Below are 15,237 nucleotides of genomic sequence, written 5' to 3' on the forward strand. Positions count from 1 at the left end.
AGCAACTCCCACCTTCCTGCCTCCCCCCCTTTGTTAATGGGCCAGAGGCAGAAACTCAATCTTTGACAATAGGATCCATCTGCAACACAATAGGACAGAAACTCACCACATGGCACCTGGGAAGATTACATCAACCAGCAAGGCTAGCTAAGACTCCCACCCCCTGGGAGTCTGACAACCAATCAGGATACTCTTTCGGGGCCCCAGGAAGTTCAAAGCCAGAGAAAGCATAAAACCCGGGGACTCCCTGTATCTCACCCCTTTTCTGTTCAGGAACCCAAGCCATGTGATCCTGTCCACCATTAAACCATCTTTCCAAGCAGTCTCCATGTTTCCAGTGTCTTTTTCCCCACTTGGAGCTGAACCCAGAAGGATATTTCTTCTAACAAAACAAATACAAGCACAGCGTTCAGAGGTGTTGGAAGAAACATCCTTCTAGGTTCTGCTCCAAGTGGGGAAAACAGACACTGGAAACATGGAGACTGCTTGGAAAGATGGTTTAATGGTGGACAGGATCACATGGCTTGAGTTCCTGAACAGAAAAGGGCAGATACAGTAAATCCTTGGGTTTTTATGCTCTCCGGCTCTGCATTACTTGGGGCCCCGAAAGAGTATCCTGATTGGTTGCCAGACTCCCAGGAGGTGGGGGTCTTGCTGGCTGATGCAATCTTCCCAGGTGCCATGTGGTGAGCCTGTCTAGATGGGTCCCATTGTGTTAGTTTCTGTTGCTATTGTGTTGCAAATGTCCTTTGACAAAGGATTGGGTTTCTGCCTCTGTCCCATTAACAAAGGGTGGGGGCAGGAAGATGGGAGCTGCTTCCAAACAGTTATCCCAGGGAAATATAATATTCTGCCTTTTTCATATTTCCTAAAATATTTCACTCTTCCAGGAAAGGGGTTCCTACAGAGGCTAGCCTGTTTGAGCTGTAAGAAAAACCCTTTTTTTATATCCTAAAAGGTCTTTTGATTTTTCTATGCGACCCTTTAAAGTCTTTTGAAATTCTTTTGATTTGGCATGTGAATCCTTTGATTTGTGTGTGTGATTGTTTTATGGTGTTTAAATCCTGCTTTTTTGTGATTGGGTTCTTCCGTCCTGGATCTGGCAAATAAGTAATTGTTTTATAGTCCCATCTCTGTTTTTCCTAGCCCTTTGTAGTTGTTCGTTCCCTATAATTAATCAGTTTGTTATTATTGTGTTTTAGTGAATATCTCCTTTTCTCATGTGTTTAAAATTCTAATTACTTTGGCTTGATTTCTTTTCCTTTTTGGGTGTTTGCTTTTTTCTGTGTCCCATACCTGTTTGGATGTTGCAGGCCCCTGTAATTTTGTCCTTCCTTTTGTTGTGGAAAACAGGGTGGCTTCAGCTTCTTAATGGCCCATTGACAAAGGTGGGGGCTGAAACTCTACCTGAGTTTCTGCTTCTTTTCTTTTAGGGGAATTTTCCTGCTCTTTTAATATTTTTTGAGTTTCTTTTCCTTTTTCTAGGAGAAGAGTGAATCATATCTTCCAACAGTACCGTGACCACAAGACCAAATCACAATAAATAAAATTAGTAATGAAATGCTATCCAGGTGCTGGCATTAATATGTCACCCGGGTTGAAAAGTAAACCATCTTCCTAGAAAAAGAAGATCCCAGGACAGAATATTAACAGGCAGAAAGCTCCAGCTCTTGTGTATCTTGCTCCCTTCCTTGCCGACTTTGTTAACTTTAGGTGAATTTTAAAGTTAATATGTATTATTTTAATATTTTATTGTTTTATCCGGTTGCTTTTACTTGGTTGCCAAGAGTCGCCTTTTAAAGTTGCCTTTAGGTGAATGGGCGGCATGTTAATTTAATAAATAAATACATAAGCCCCACACTCTGGCCCACCATTTTTTTTTTTTTTTCAAAAAGCAACCGGCCTCTTCCCCGTCACCTCCAGGATCGGATAAGCCCCGCCCCTCCAGGAAGAACCCAATTTGCCAAAGGGGGCGGGGCGACGAGGGCTGGGGCGGAAACCGGAAGGAGGTGCAGCACCGGCTGCTGCTTGGCTGCAAAAAAAAAAAAAAAAAGTGCCGCAAGTCGCCGAGGCCGTTTCTTGTCTTCTCTGGTGCGCCTAGACTGCTCTGCAGGGGTGTAGCGGAAGAGGCGCCTGCGCCGCAGCCGTCGCTGCTGCTGCTCGGAGTCAGCTGGAAAAAGAGCGAGGAGGGACCAGGCGAGAGAGGTGGGAGCGGCGCTCAAAATCTTGGTCGCCGCTTTTCTGCATCTCGGGACTCTCTTCGCCTTTCTCCGTTGCCTTCGACGGGGAGAGGAACTAATCATTGCCAAAGGACTGAATGGACCCACCCATAGCTTTTAGGGAGAAATTGAAGTCAGGATTTACCAAGCCGAAATAGAGGGTCTATTTGGGAGAGGAGACTCCTGGAACGTAGGAACTCATAGCGCAGTTTGCTCTCCTTTTAGAACGGAATAGATGGGTCGCTGTGAGATAATAAAATTAATAAATTTATTATATATTTATTATGATAAAATTATTCCCTATGGCTTTTCCCTTCCAAAACAAAAACAAGAAAACGCAGTTGGGCAATTTTGCTTGACAAAGATGTTATTACAATACTCGGCTCAGAATGACAATTTAAAACAGGAAAAGGCTATTTAAACCTGTAAAGAAAGACAAATATTTTCTTGCCTGGTAGAGTAGTCCTCGGAGAGCTTGCTTGCATAAAATGGGCATGAGCTATTAGTGCCGCAAGTTAGAAGGATGATTTTTATGCTTTCCGACAATAAATTAGCTGGAGAGCTCATTTGTATTTTTCTAACCAGAACAAAGCTTACTGCCTGATAGAATGTGCTCAGAGAAAAAAAGGCAGCAATTAATTACTTGGTACACTTGATAGTGCACTTAAATAAATATCTATTAATGGGTAGAGAAATCCTGCAAAGCCAGTGGGAAGCCTACCCCTCTCCCACCCCCTTATCACTTGAGCTTTGCACTTGTTTTCTGTATCTTTAACTTGCCTATTTTTTTCTTGAAACCTCTTTGTTTAATGGTGGCTATTAAATAATAACAGAGCATTTGGGGCAAATCATTAAAATGTGATATTTTCAGAAAGGAACAGGCCAGCAATAACCCCCGCCCCAAACAAAAACAGAACCCCACCCTAAATTTGCTATCTTGCCATCTCACTATGATGTTTGAAAAGTTCTTTTTTTAACTAACAGCTGTTTAACTTTACCTGAATTTCAGTTAACTCAATATTACATAAAGTTGTTATAAAGAAAATGAACTTTTGGAATAAGCTATGACATTTACATATGTATTAATAATCAGCCCCACAAACTTTTATAACTTGCAGTTGTGTATGCTATTGTAAAAGCCTTATTTATAAGACCTCTGTGACTGCCCATCTCATATATCATAATCCTGGGCAGTTCACAAAACAATAAAAACATCAAAAAGTAATAAAAAATCTGTAAAAAAAAACCTTGCAAAAAGAGAATAATACCGATGAAATAAATAAATCTACTTGGATATGATATTAATAAGAGTTACTTGCTGAAGTATGGAGAAAGGCGGCATAAAATATAATTGCTATAATTAAATCTGCCTTTTTATTTTCAGAGACTTACAAACTTAAGCTTTATTTTAAATAAGTTTCAAATGTAGGTTGCTGGGAAAACCAGGGTGTAACATTCTATATGAAATATTACTTTAAATTGTCTAAAGTTTTTTTTTTTTTTTACTAATTCTTATCATCATTATGCAAAGGCTTATACTAGATTGGAATCAACTCTGCAATCAAATAACATTGGCTGGTTTGGAAAATTAAGTCATTTTTAAAAACAGGAGTAAAGTTGGTCTTTTTTCAATGTTGCTTGTGGAACTGTTCCTAGAGTCTTTCATAAGCATTGTTTAGAATACAGGTAGTCCTCAATTTACAACCACAATTGAGCCCCAAATTTATGTTGCTAAGTGAGAAATTAGTTAAGTGAGTTTTGCCCCGTTTTATAACTTTTCTCGCCTTCCTCCTCCTCCTCCTCCTCCTCCTCCTCCTCCTCCTCCTCCTCCTTCCATATCCGTTATCAGACATCGGCGATCATATTGGCGATCCTATTTTTATCAACAGCCGCATGAAAAAGTGCTGCTGAGTTTTGTCCAAACCAGTTCCTTAGATTTTGAAGCCATGATCATCATCTTCTGCCTGGATCTTATTTGCCTTCAATTTTTCCTTGGAGGATTAAGTAAAGTATGACGTATTTTTCCAGGTGTCATATCATATGTCCAAAATATTCTAACTCATGCTTTTTTATGGTTTTGATGATTTCCCTTGACTTTCCCAGGCAGCTTTCCCAGTGAATCATTGCAGTTCTTAAATTAGTAACACGGTTGTTAAGTGAATCTGATTTCCTCCTTGACTTTGTTTGTCAGAAGATCGCAAAAGGAGATCACATGACTATGGGACATTGCTACCGTCATAAATGTGAGTCAGTTGTCAAGCATCCAAATGTAAATCATGTGATCATGGCGATGCTGTAATGGTCATAAGCGTGAAAAATTGTCATAAGTCACCCTTTTCAATACCGTTCAGTAACTTTGAACAGTCATAAATGAACTGTTGTAAATTGAGGACTACTTATATCTGCTCTGGTCTAGTCATTGCAGAAAAAGCTAAAACAGGAGGGAATACAACTTTGCAGCCAAAGGCTTCTACTGCTCAGATTTTCTTTTTTTGGAAATGGCTTCAAAATACTTATAAAACAAATTTAAAATGGAGAGCGGATTACAGTTTATATTGTTACTCTTGTGAGAAGTGGGATAAGAGAAATATATTACTGTGACCAAAATCATAGATGCTAGTGTACCAGAAAATCCATCCCTCTTTATGGAATAGAAGTAAACTTATTGCACCAACACATACATCCGATCTACAGCCATCATGTTACAGGTATTTGCATTTGTAAACAAAAATCCAGCTGTTCTTAATAAAATATGCTGAAAACGTATAAAATCATCTTTTTTCATGATGGAAACACATGGAGGATGGGACTCTTCACAAATTTTTCAAAGAAAAATTTACTGTGTTTCAAATGCATCACACCTAAGTCAAAATAAATTGATTCAGCTCTCCCACCTCTGCAATAGGATCGCAGAAATGGAATTGCTTTCACACTGGTTTTGTCCTTCTGTGGAAGCACCTGTTGTGATCTCAGAAAATGCTTAGTATTTGCTAATCCGTTGAGATGAGATGAATATAAGCTTCAAATATTTTTGGAGGGACTGGGGAATGAAACAGTGCTGAAATTCTTTACATGCTGACATATTTTACTTCTTTTCACTTTTAGGTACTACATTGTCCACTAATTGTGATTCAGAGGATTGAATTGAACCTTCAAAATATTGGCCACTTGGTTAAAACTGCTCATTTCAACTTGGAATCTAATTTGAAGTAAGATTTGTGCTTCCTATTCACTAGCATGGAAAAACCACAAATAACTAACTTTTTAATCCTTCAACCACATGAAATAACATTTCCAGGAAAAGTAGATTTTAAAAAAAAAATTATTTAGTTTCTTACAATGAAATGAGGACCATACAAGTTCCAAATCTATAATTTGGATTTTAAAAATCATAATACAATTAAACCATAGCCTCAAATGTTGAAAACCACATATACTAAAATCAGATACTTTATTTTAAATTTAAAATAATCACTTGAGAGATAGTTGTCGCAACTTTGTCCCTATTGAAATAGCCCAGTCTTCACAAACTTTCTAATTAGGAGAGAGGGGAGCATTTGAATGTCTGGAGATGGTATTCCAATGAAGGAGGGCACTAATTTAAAACATGTTTCCCTGGTCTCTGTTGTTGGCAATCTCCAATAGAGGGAATGTGTACTCTGCTAGATGTTGCAGGTTGGACAGATGTTATCAGGAGAAACTACTCTCACAGATAATCTAGGCCCTGATACATTAAGGTCTTTAAAATTGATAACCAGCATCTTGAATTCCACCTAAAATCAATTGGCAATCAATGCACCTTTCAGTAGTTGTATGAGTTCTGTGAACAAGTAAATTCCATTTTACTATGTCCTCCATACATTATAGACAAAGGTCTCTTATAAAGCACTATAACTAAAACACTCTTGATGAACATTGCTTATAAGCGAGGAGATAAAGTTATTGTTTGACTTAATATTTCTTCATATTCTTTCCATTCTAACATTTTAAATAAAATTAGAAAGTGTGGCAGTTTCTGTAGGGCATCAAGCAATCAAATTCTTCATTCAGTCTCAAAGTTCAATTTGAGTCATGTAGACAAGCCACTTTTGTGGTTTGGGATCTGTCTGCCCCTTTCCAATTATACCAATATAGGAGAATGTTTGTAGATCAGAGTTGAAATGAGGGGTCCTTGGTGTTATCGGAGCTTGGTTTTTTTCAAGAGGCAACTGGACTTTCTTGGGTTTTTTTAAAGATGTTTCGTTTCTCATCCAAGAAATTTCTTCCAACCAACTAGCAGTTGATGAAAAAACTCTTAATCTCACAACACATGAAGAGATTTGATCATAGTTTCAACTGGAAACTATGACCACTGTGACCACTCTAGACCAAGCCAAGTCCAAAAATGTTAAAAGAATTCTTGGAAGCCTGGCACTCTGACAAATCAGCCATCAGTAAGCCCACAGACATAAACAACATTTACATACTGTGCAAAAGAGACAACAACTCCCAAAGGGAACAAAAAAGACCAAAACACCGTCTCACTAGCAATCAACACATAGATGAGCATAGACTAACATCAACATTAACATCAGACCAACAATCAAGAAATAAACAATATCCCAATCAAGGAACTGCTAAACAAACTAACAATAAACAGCCCAACCAAAGAACATCCAAGATCACTCCTACCAACACTGAAAGGGCAAGTCACTAGAATATAAATTGCCAGCAAACCTCATTCCTTATTAGACTGATGATTTTACATAGTTTGGGTAATGAGATGGCTGCAAGAAAATAAACTCAGAGAGCATCAAGGACTCCCTCGCCCCTTTCCATTTATGTTTGGTTGAATCCAGTATAAATTGTAGCCCTGTTTTTTTTAAACAGAAAGCTTCCAAAGCAATATTTAAATGTTTATATCAGAGACTAGACTAGACTAGACTATCAATATTATATATTTCTTTTTCTCATATGCCTTTTCTCATAATTCTTTCAAAAGCGTTTGGCTGGCATTTGGTAACTACTTGTTTTTTGTTTGTGCTTTTAAGTCAAGTGTTGACTCCTGGCAACTATCTGGACAAGTCCCTGCAGTTTTCTTGGTAAGATTTCAGAAATGGTTTGTCATTGTCTGCTTCTTAGGGCTGAGAAAGAGGGAGTGGCCCAAAGAGAAAAGGCTTGACTGTGCTTAAGGCAGGTCTAGAACTCACAGGCTCCTGTTTTCCAGCCTGATGCCTTAATCACTATACCAAGCTGACTCTCAACTGCTTGAGGTCATATAATTTAATTTTATTGTAAATAAATGCTTAGTTTCTTTCCCTAATTAAAATGTTTGAAAATTAACTTGTACAGAGTCATTTAAGTTTAAGATATTAAATAAATGCAAATTGTAGGCTTTAAAAGTACTAATGCCACTTTTTAAACTCAATCAGATAACAAAAAATCCAAACAAGTTGGAGGTTCTGCAAGTAAGTTGCAGCAGGGAGAAACAGCTTCTATTAGAATTTTAGCCATTTTTTCTTCTCTTCTGTCTCCATGTCCGTTTTTAATAACTGCAGATCTTGGAATTACTGGAGCATGCCAATACCTTTCATTTGTGCATCAGTGGTGTGACTTCGGTTAAAAATGGGCATGAAAAAGATAGCAGAATTTTAGGGCTGAACTTTCATTTCACAAAATAAGAACTCCGATAGAGTATAGGAACCAAGATAAATCCCAAAGCCTCTTTTTGGTGGTAGTGGGGGATGGAGAAGGTATAGAAGAAGTGTATATGATCTTCTAATGCCTGAAGTGCCTTAATATTTAATATGCCATAGTTATTATAAGCATGGCAGCTTTAGGCCTCCATTGGGAGGCTATTATTTTGCATTTTTCTCTGAATAGTCATTAAGTCTATAGTTGGAACATGATTAATTATTTCTCTTCTCTCATCGTTGACATTTCTGCTTAAAAGTTGTTTTCACCTTCTAATCTGACCTACCTCTCTTCTTCCTTTTCTCTCATCCAGCAGTCTTCAGCCAAAATCTTCTAAGCATCATGCTGGCACTTAGCTAAGAAGCTGGCTAGGTGTCATCAATATTCCTCCTGGCCTGGTCATCTGTCTCATCTTTTAAACCTGTTTTCGTTGTAACTTCCAAAGGAGTTTTACTTTTAGATATCCCTGACTGTAGCCCAAGCACACATTCACCTAATGTTGGATAAAACCCTTTGGTAATATCATATTGAAAATTAGAGAGATTACTTATAATCAACATTAGGAGGATTATATCATGTTAAGACTTGCTTTGATCATTTGAAGACAATGGACAGTCAAAAACAGAAAAATTTGTATTTTCAGCAATGCAGCTTGTGTGCCAAATGGGCTTGAGCTGTTACTGCAGTCACAGCTTGCTTGGAGAAAAGCCCACTAGAACTTTTTAAATGCAAAAATAAGCACAGCGGGAGTGGTTTGCAGCAGAAATTGGTCTAGCAGTTGGCTTGTCTTTATATTTGCTATTGTACTTGACAAATAAGGAATTTGTTTTTGACCTAGTCTCATACCCAAATTCTGTGTTAAAAGAATGCTATTTATATAATCATTGAACTTGGGGGTTAGCAAATGTATTTTCAGAAATTGCCTTTTCATTTGAAGGTGTTCGATGAGCTAATTTATGCGTGGCATGAGCTTCCTTGAGAACGTTGCCCTGACTGGGTGGAAAAACAAACACGAATTGCTTTAAAAGTTTGCTGCTAGGAGTATTTAAATCACAAAAATGAAAAAATCTTTCCATATATCAGAACTAGCAGCATTTTCTAATGCAAGATGTAGTCGGTGGAATAAAGTTGTTACCCAGGCTGCTGGTGCTTTCATGAGTCGTGGGATTCTATCGGTGGTTATTAAAAAAAAACTCGACGAGGAAAGACTGATTAAGAACGATTCTCATAATGCTGCTATTGCCAGTTTGAGCATCATTGGATCCCATCTTCAGATTGCCCCAGAATTTTGTTTCAGTGATTTAGATTTGGAAAAATTGATTAGATCGATATTTGCCAAGCCAGTTGACCCAGCCATCTTAAGAAACGATACTCAGCTTGAACAAAATTCATTCATATTTGGTCCAGATGCAGCCCTGATTGTGCCTAATGCTCAGGGCAATTTTGTTTTCAATGCTGAACGATTTGATGCTTGGATGGGGCAAGTTTTTGATGCCAACAATCCTGCGCGTTCCCAAAACAATTGTCCTCAGGGTCCACCTGCAGCGGCTAAACCTGCACCTGTAGCCGGGGAAATTCATCCTTGGTTGTTCGGAGGGCTTCTTAATGTGAACCTTGCTGATGGAACTGACAATACAGCTATTCTTCAAGACAATCCTCTTTGGTCTTTTGAACTAGTGGCTCGGGTTATGGTAATGTCACCCCAGGGAAACCGATTTAGAGAAAAAAAATTTAGCAAATTTGACCACAGCTGTATTAATAGTAACCTGTGCAGGAAATATTACTCAAGCTAGACTGAACAAAACTCTGAGACAAATCTGTCAAGAGACAGGATCTCAGGATATTGAAGTAGATCGAGATGCTGTGATTGAGGGTTTCCATTGTCTTCGTACCATTTGGGATGGGCAGACCACTGGACAAAACTTTGAAGAGATGTTTACTAATCTTAAAGCAGAAGTTACTAAAACCTCATTGATACTTGGGACTATGGTTGAACAAACAAGAAACAAAATGTTGACTGGAATATTAACTGTTAATCAAGCAATTAGAACATATGAAGATTTTCCCTGGGCAGAGTTAAATGAATGTATAAAAGGAACTACTGGAAAAGATGAGGTGGCAGCAGCAGCTGCATTTGGAGATACTGTTAACAATTCCCATTGGATTGGATGGACTTTTGCTTTTAATACTGCCCAGCCAGGACATAATGCAAGTAAGCAATTTCCAAACATTCTTTACACTGCCATTCGCCTTCAAATTTTGGCAGGAGGAGTTCAGTCTCTTAAACAATACCAGGGATTGAAAAATATGACTATATCACTAAGGGCTATTGTTGATGCTTGGGTTGATCAATATGTTCAAAATCTCCACACTGGTGTTAATTATTCTGTTCAACAAGGTGCAGCATCCAGTGTGGTTGATCATATGAGGCAACTTGACTTGACTTGAACATGATGTCATATACAATTCTGTTTTCAGAGGAATAACCTGTTGCATGTAAATCCTGAAAAACTTTGGCACTAGAATTCTGGCACTAGAATTCACCATCTCCTTGTTTTTAGCCTGCTGCCTTTAGCCACTAAACCAAACTGATTCTTGTTACAATTACTAGCATCTTGGATCTAAATGTCAGATTAAAAACAGTCATTTTTCAGGCAAGCTGGACTCTTTGGGACTTCTATGGGATATCCATGAAAAGCCTACTTTTTTATGGGCAGAGAATAGAAGTGGTTTGCTATGGTCTTCTTGGATGATTCTCCAGTCCCAGATGGTCCACCATCCAGCTGCTAATCCTGATTCTGTTTGGCTTTCTAGATGAGCAAGACAAAAACATTGAACATACATATATATATATATAGAGAGAGAGATATCCAAAAGTGTTGTCAGAAATGTACTTTTTTATTAAATTTGTGCGCTACTCATCTCCCTTTCCATAGCAATTTTGAGTGGCTTACAATTATCATAAATTCATAAAATAATAGGGCATAGATAAGAAACTATACCAAGAGTAAAATAGTATGGTGATGGAATCTCCTCTATCCCTCCAGCAGACTTCTCCAGCATGGAGCACCCCCATTGGAGCCCCAAGCCAACTGGCAGAGACAAGTTTTAAGGCTCTTGAGTAAAGCCGAAGAGTGGGGGCAGATCTCACCTCCAGAGACAAAGTCCTTCAAAGGATTGGGGCCACAGCAGAAAAGGTTCTACTAGACCCCACCAGCTGAAATTCCTTGACCAAGGAGAGTCTTCACAATACTAAAATCTATGGTTTTAGAGAAATTTAATTGTTCAAAGTGCTTTCACTATCTTGAAGTGAGCTTACCTGCTAGAATAACAAGCACCTGAAATTTATAATGAAAAATTATTTTTGGATCTCTCTCTCTATATGTGTGTGTGTGTGTGTGTGTGTGTGTGTGTGTTCGTTCAATGTTTTTGTCTTGGCTCATCTAGAAAGCCAAACAGAGTCAGGATTAGCAGCTGGATGGTGGACCATCTGGGACTGGAGAATCATCCAAGAAGGCCATAGCAAATCGCTTTTATTCTCTGCCCATAAAAAAGTAGGCTTTTCATGGATATCCCATAGAAGTCCCAAAGAGTCCAGCTTGCCTGAAAAATGATTATTTTTACTCTGACATTTAGATCCAAGATGCTTTGGAAAATTAAACGGCTTCCTCTAATAAGGCTCTGAAATCGCTTCTGTTTAAAAGCAAATCTGAAACTGGCTGATGTTGAAGTTGGACAATACCATTTAATTTTTAAATGTTCAGCTCAAGACATTTAAAATTCCACAATTTATGTTGTAGTAAACAGTTGTGCAGTCTCAAGATGATATCCGAAAGCAGGAAACAACAGTTGGACTCAATTTGCAGTCTGAGGAATTGAAATCTGGTGTGTTGTCATTAGATATGAAAAGAAAGTGTTTGGTTTGAAAAATATAGATCTGCCAGAAAAGATTGAAAAGAATATGAATATAAGAAATTCTGAGACAATGGATATAATGAAGGATGGACTGGACTCTTTGGCAAGAGGAATGTTGTGTTCTCAAAGACAATTATTCAACAACATATGTTGCAAAGATACAATGAACTTTGGAAATGAGTTGCAATTGTTGGAAAAGTTCCCAATTAAAAACCTAAGGAAAGGTTTCATATTAAGAACCAAATGAAGGTATTTGACCAAATACCCTGATATTTGACTCAGAGGTAATGGTTGGGGTGATGTGGTAAATAAACCATGTAGATGTTCTACAAGTAAATTACAATAATATTGTTAACAGAATGCTTTGAGTTTCAACTTTGCTGTTGTTTGACCTCTTAACTAGTTTTTCCTTCATATACATAATGTGTGACAGGTCATTTGGGTTGCAAATAGATGTACAAGCTTATAAATTTTAGATCTCCTTTGCAATAGGGGGAAGGTATTATTGTTACAATAGATTTGTCAATGTTCAACTGGAGAGATAATTATTGTATTTGTCCTTTTTTATTCACATTTTTTTTGTGTTTTTGTCTAGATTTGTGCTTAATTTTTTTCTTTTGGATTTTGTGTTTAAATCTCTTGAATAAAATAAAATTGGACAATAAAGAGAGAGGTCCTTGGCATTCTGAACATCGTTGTTTTCTTGCAGATGTTTCATTACCCAAATTAGGTAACATTATCAATGCTAGTTTGGGAAACGTTTGCAAGACCCCTCATTTCAACCTGAGCTATAAATATTTTCCATTGGTACAATAAAAAGACATTTAAAATTCCAGATCAAAATGTGTTTTCTGGGATTCCACAGCAACTCTTAAGTTGTTGATCAATAATACTAATTAATACACAAATAACTTTAATTGTAGTTTTTATGTATTTATAATTCATTATTGAAAAAGATTGATTTGAAAAAGAGCATGGTATTCCAAACACAGTTTTCCAAAGAACTATACATGTGGTATTCCAACCACATGTATAGTTATTTAGAAAAAGAGCTTGACAATGCATATACTTGATGGCATTTTCTCTCTCCCCTGTTTATTGAGGCAATTGCAGCCAACATTAAATCAAGCGATTAAAACTATTTCAATGCGTCCAGCTTTCTATTCAATAAAATTGATTCTTCATTTAAATTAATTTGATTTAAATAATGAATAAAGTCTTCAATTCCTTCTTTTCATGCTTTGGCACCAGGAGAATTTTAATTCTGTAATTCCATATATGCATGCTTACAGAGGAGAGGATTGACTTAAGCACTGGGTAGGACTGCACTGTTCCTCCATGAAGAAAACCACCGGTTATCTCCCTAACCTTAATGTTATGTTTCAGTGAAAAACAATATCAATTAAATAATGCACACAAATTCCAAACTTGTTGCAACATTATTAAGAGAGATATGTTGGGAGTTTATTGACTTATATTTTTCATTGAGTCAGTGCTTTCTAAACATTTGAATAATCAGGGTATTAAGGATTGGAAAAACATGCATCCTTGTTTCTCTACTGATAGAAACTTATATTTAAGAGCACCCCATTTGTCACAAGGAGGTTTGTATCTGCTGTCTCCTCTTTAACTGTCCACTGAGGAATTCTAAGCTTTTCTTAGAATTTTCTTCCAATCCACAATTGCAGAGATTCACTTAACAATTGTGCTTAGAAAAGTCATAAAATGGGACAATATTTTCTTAAGTGTCTCACTTAGCAAGAGAAATTTGGGGGTCAATTGTGGTCATAAGTCAAGAACTAACTACAATGATGCCAGATGATGTCCACAGGATTCCACAAATAAAACTTGATTTTATTTAATTCCCGATTCCTATATAATAACAGCTTTTGAGAATCTTGTTAAGGTCATTTTTAGGAAATATAATTAAGCTTCATCAGAATATAAATATCCTGCAAAAAAGAGGGGCCAATGCTGAAATTTGTTATATTTCAATATGAATTCAGTGTGGGATTATGTACTGTTATCCAGTACTGTTTTTATTATTAATATATTGGGATAAGAACCAAAAGACTTCCCATACCTATCTTACCATTGGCTTGAGAAATAGGCTAACTTATTTATCAACTGCAAGAAAAAAAATGTTTTTCTTGGTTTCTGTCATTGCTTTGCATGAAAGTCTCTCAAAATGATTAAGGGCGCACATTATTTTACCATCAGATTGATCCAGAATTAGAAGACTTAACAGTGGCCTGAAGTGGCCTGAAGTGGCTAGTGGTGATAAAAGCGGCGAAATCTAGCTATTTTGCCGCTCTTATCGCGTCATCAGATAATCGCCCAGCCGCCCTGTTTAGGGTGACCCGCTTCCTCCTCCAACTGGAAGCGCGGGATGATCCCTTGCAGGGTCGAGCTGAGGACTTTGTGCAGTATCTGTATGACAAGATCGGTCAGATTCAGGAAGGCCTGGCCTCTGACTGGGTAAATCCGGATGGGATGACTGAGGCAGGTCTTGAGAGTGTTATCTGGGAGGAGTTTGATCCTGTTGCTCCCGAGGACGTGGACAGGATCCTGGGACGGCTGAACGCGACCACATGTTTATTGGACCCGTGTCCCTCCTGGTTGGTACTGGCTTCCCGGGAGGTTACACGAGGCTGGCTCCAGGGGATTGTTAACGCTTCTCTGAGTGAGGGGGTCCTGCCGGCCGCTTTGAAAGAAGTGGTGGTGAGGGCCCCTCCTCAAGAAGCCCTCCCTGGATCTGACTATTTTGGCTAACTATCGTCCAGTCTCCAACCTTCGCTTCATTGCGAAGGTTGTTGAGAGTGTGGTGGTGCGGCAGCTTCCCCGGTACCTGGATGAAGCTGTCTATCTAGACCCGCTCCAGTCCGGTTTCCGGCCTGGGCACAGCACGGAAACGGCATTGGTCGCGTTGGTGGATGATCTCTGGAGGGCTCGGGATAGGGGTTGTTCCTCTATCCTGATCCTGTTAGATCTCTCAGCGGCTTTTGATACCATCGACCATGGTATCATGTTGCACCGGTTGAAGGGGCTGGGGGTGGGGGGCACCGTCCTACGGTGGTTCTCCTACCACTCTGACTGGTCGCAATCCGTGTTGACGGGGGCAGCGGTCGACCCCGAGGCGCCTTGTTTGTGGGGTGCCACAAGGGTCGGTCCTCTCACCCCTTCTGTTCAACATTTATGTAAAGCCGCTGGGTGAGATCATCTATGGCTTTGGGGTGGAGTTCCATCAGTACGCTGACGACACTCAGCTGTACATCTCCACCCCAGGCCACCCCAACGATGCCCTTGAAGTGATGTCCCAGTGCCTGGAGGCCGTGCGGGCCTGGATGGGGAGAAACAGGCTCCGACTCAACCCTTCCAAGACCGAGTGGCTGTGGTTTCCGGCGTCCCGATATAGCCAGCTGGTGCCATC

At 38.8% G+C, this 15,237-nt stretch overlaps 1 protein-coding gene across 8 annotated transcripts; it reads left to right on the plus strand.

The window, feature by feature from the left end:
- The first annotated feature begins 1,408 nt into the window (after positions 1–1,408).
- Positions 1,409–13,227, plus strand: LOC117661478 (uncharacterized). 8 transcript variants are annotated; one of them, XR_015732254.1, is made up of 5 exons: positions 1,980–2,205; positions 5,325–5,428; positions 7,250–7,300; positions 8,206–10,104; positions 10,940–13,227. XR_015732254.1 is itself a non-coding variant. In XM_034410312.3 (4 exons), the coding sequence occupies exons 1-4, from the start codon at positions 4,919–4,921 to the stop codon at positions 11,097–11,099; spliced, it is 324 nt and encodes a 107-aa protein (XP_034266203.1). In that variant the 5' UTR covers positions 2,213–4,918; the 3' UTR covers positions 11,100–13,227. The 8 variants fall into 8 exon arrangements, 1 of the variants encoding a protein (XP_034266203.1); XR_015732253.1 differs by lacking the exon at positions 1,980–2,205 and adding an exon at positions 1,409–1,713 and having other exon boundaries at positions 8,206–13,227; XR_015732251.1 differs by having other exon boundaries at positions 8,206–13,227.
- Positions 13,228–15,237: the final 2,010 nt, after the last annotated feature.

Source organism: Pantherophis guttatus, chromosome 2 (genome assembly GCF_059756535.1).
Source record: "Pantherophis guttatus breed Tessera chromosome 2, ASM5975653v1, whole genome shotgun sequence".
Classification (NCBI taxonomy): domain Eukaryota; kingdom Metazoa; phylum Chordata; class Lepidosauria; order Squamata; family Colubridae; genus Pantherophis; species Pantherophis guttatus.

Coding starts and splice junctions, on each gene's coding strand:
- LOC117661478 (XM_034410312.3), top strand. Junction 5,429..7,249: donor AACTTGGAATCTAATTTGAA/GTAAGATTTGTG, acceptor TGTGCTTTTAAG/TCAAGTGTTGACTCCTGGCA. Junction 7,301..10,939: donor AAGTCCCTGCAGTTTTCTTG/GTAAGATTTCAG, acceptor CTATCCCTCCAG/CAGACTTCTCCAGCATGGAG.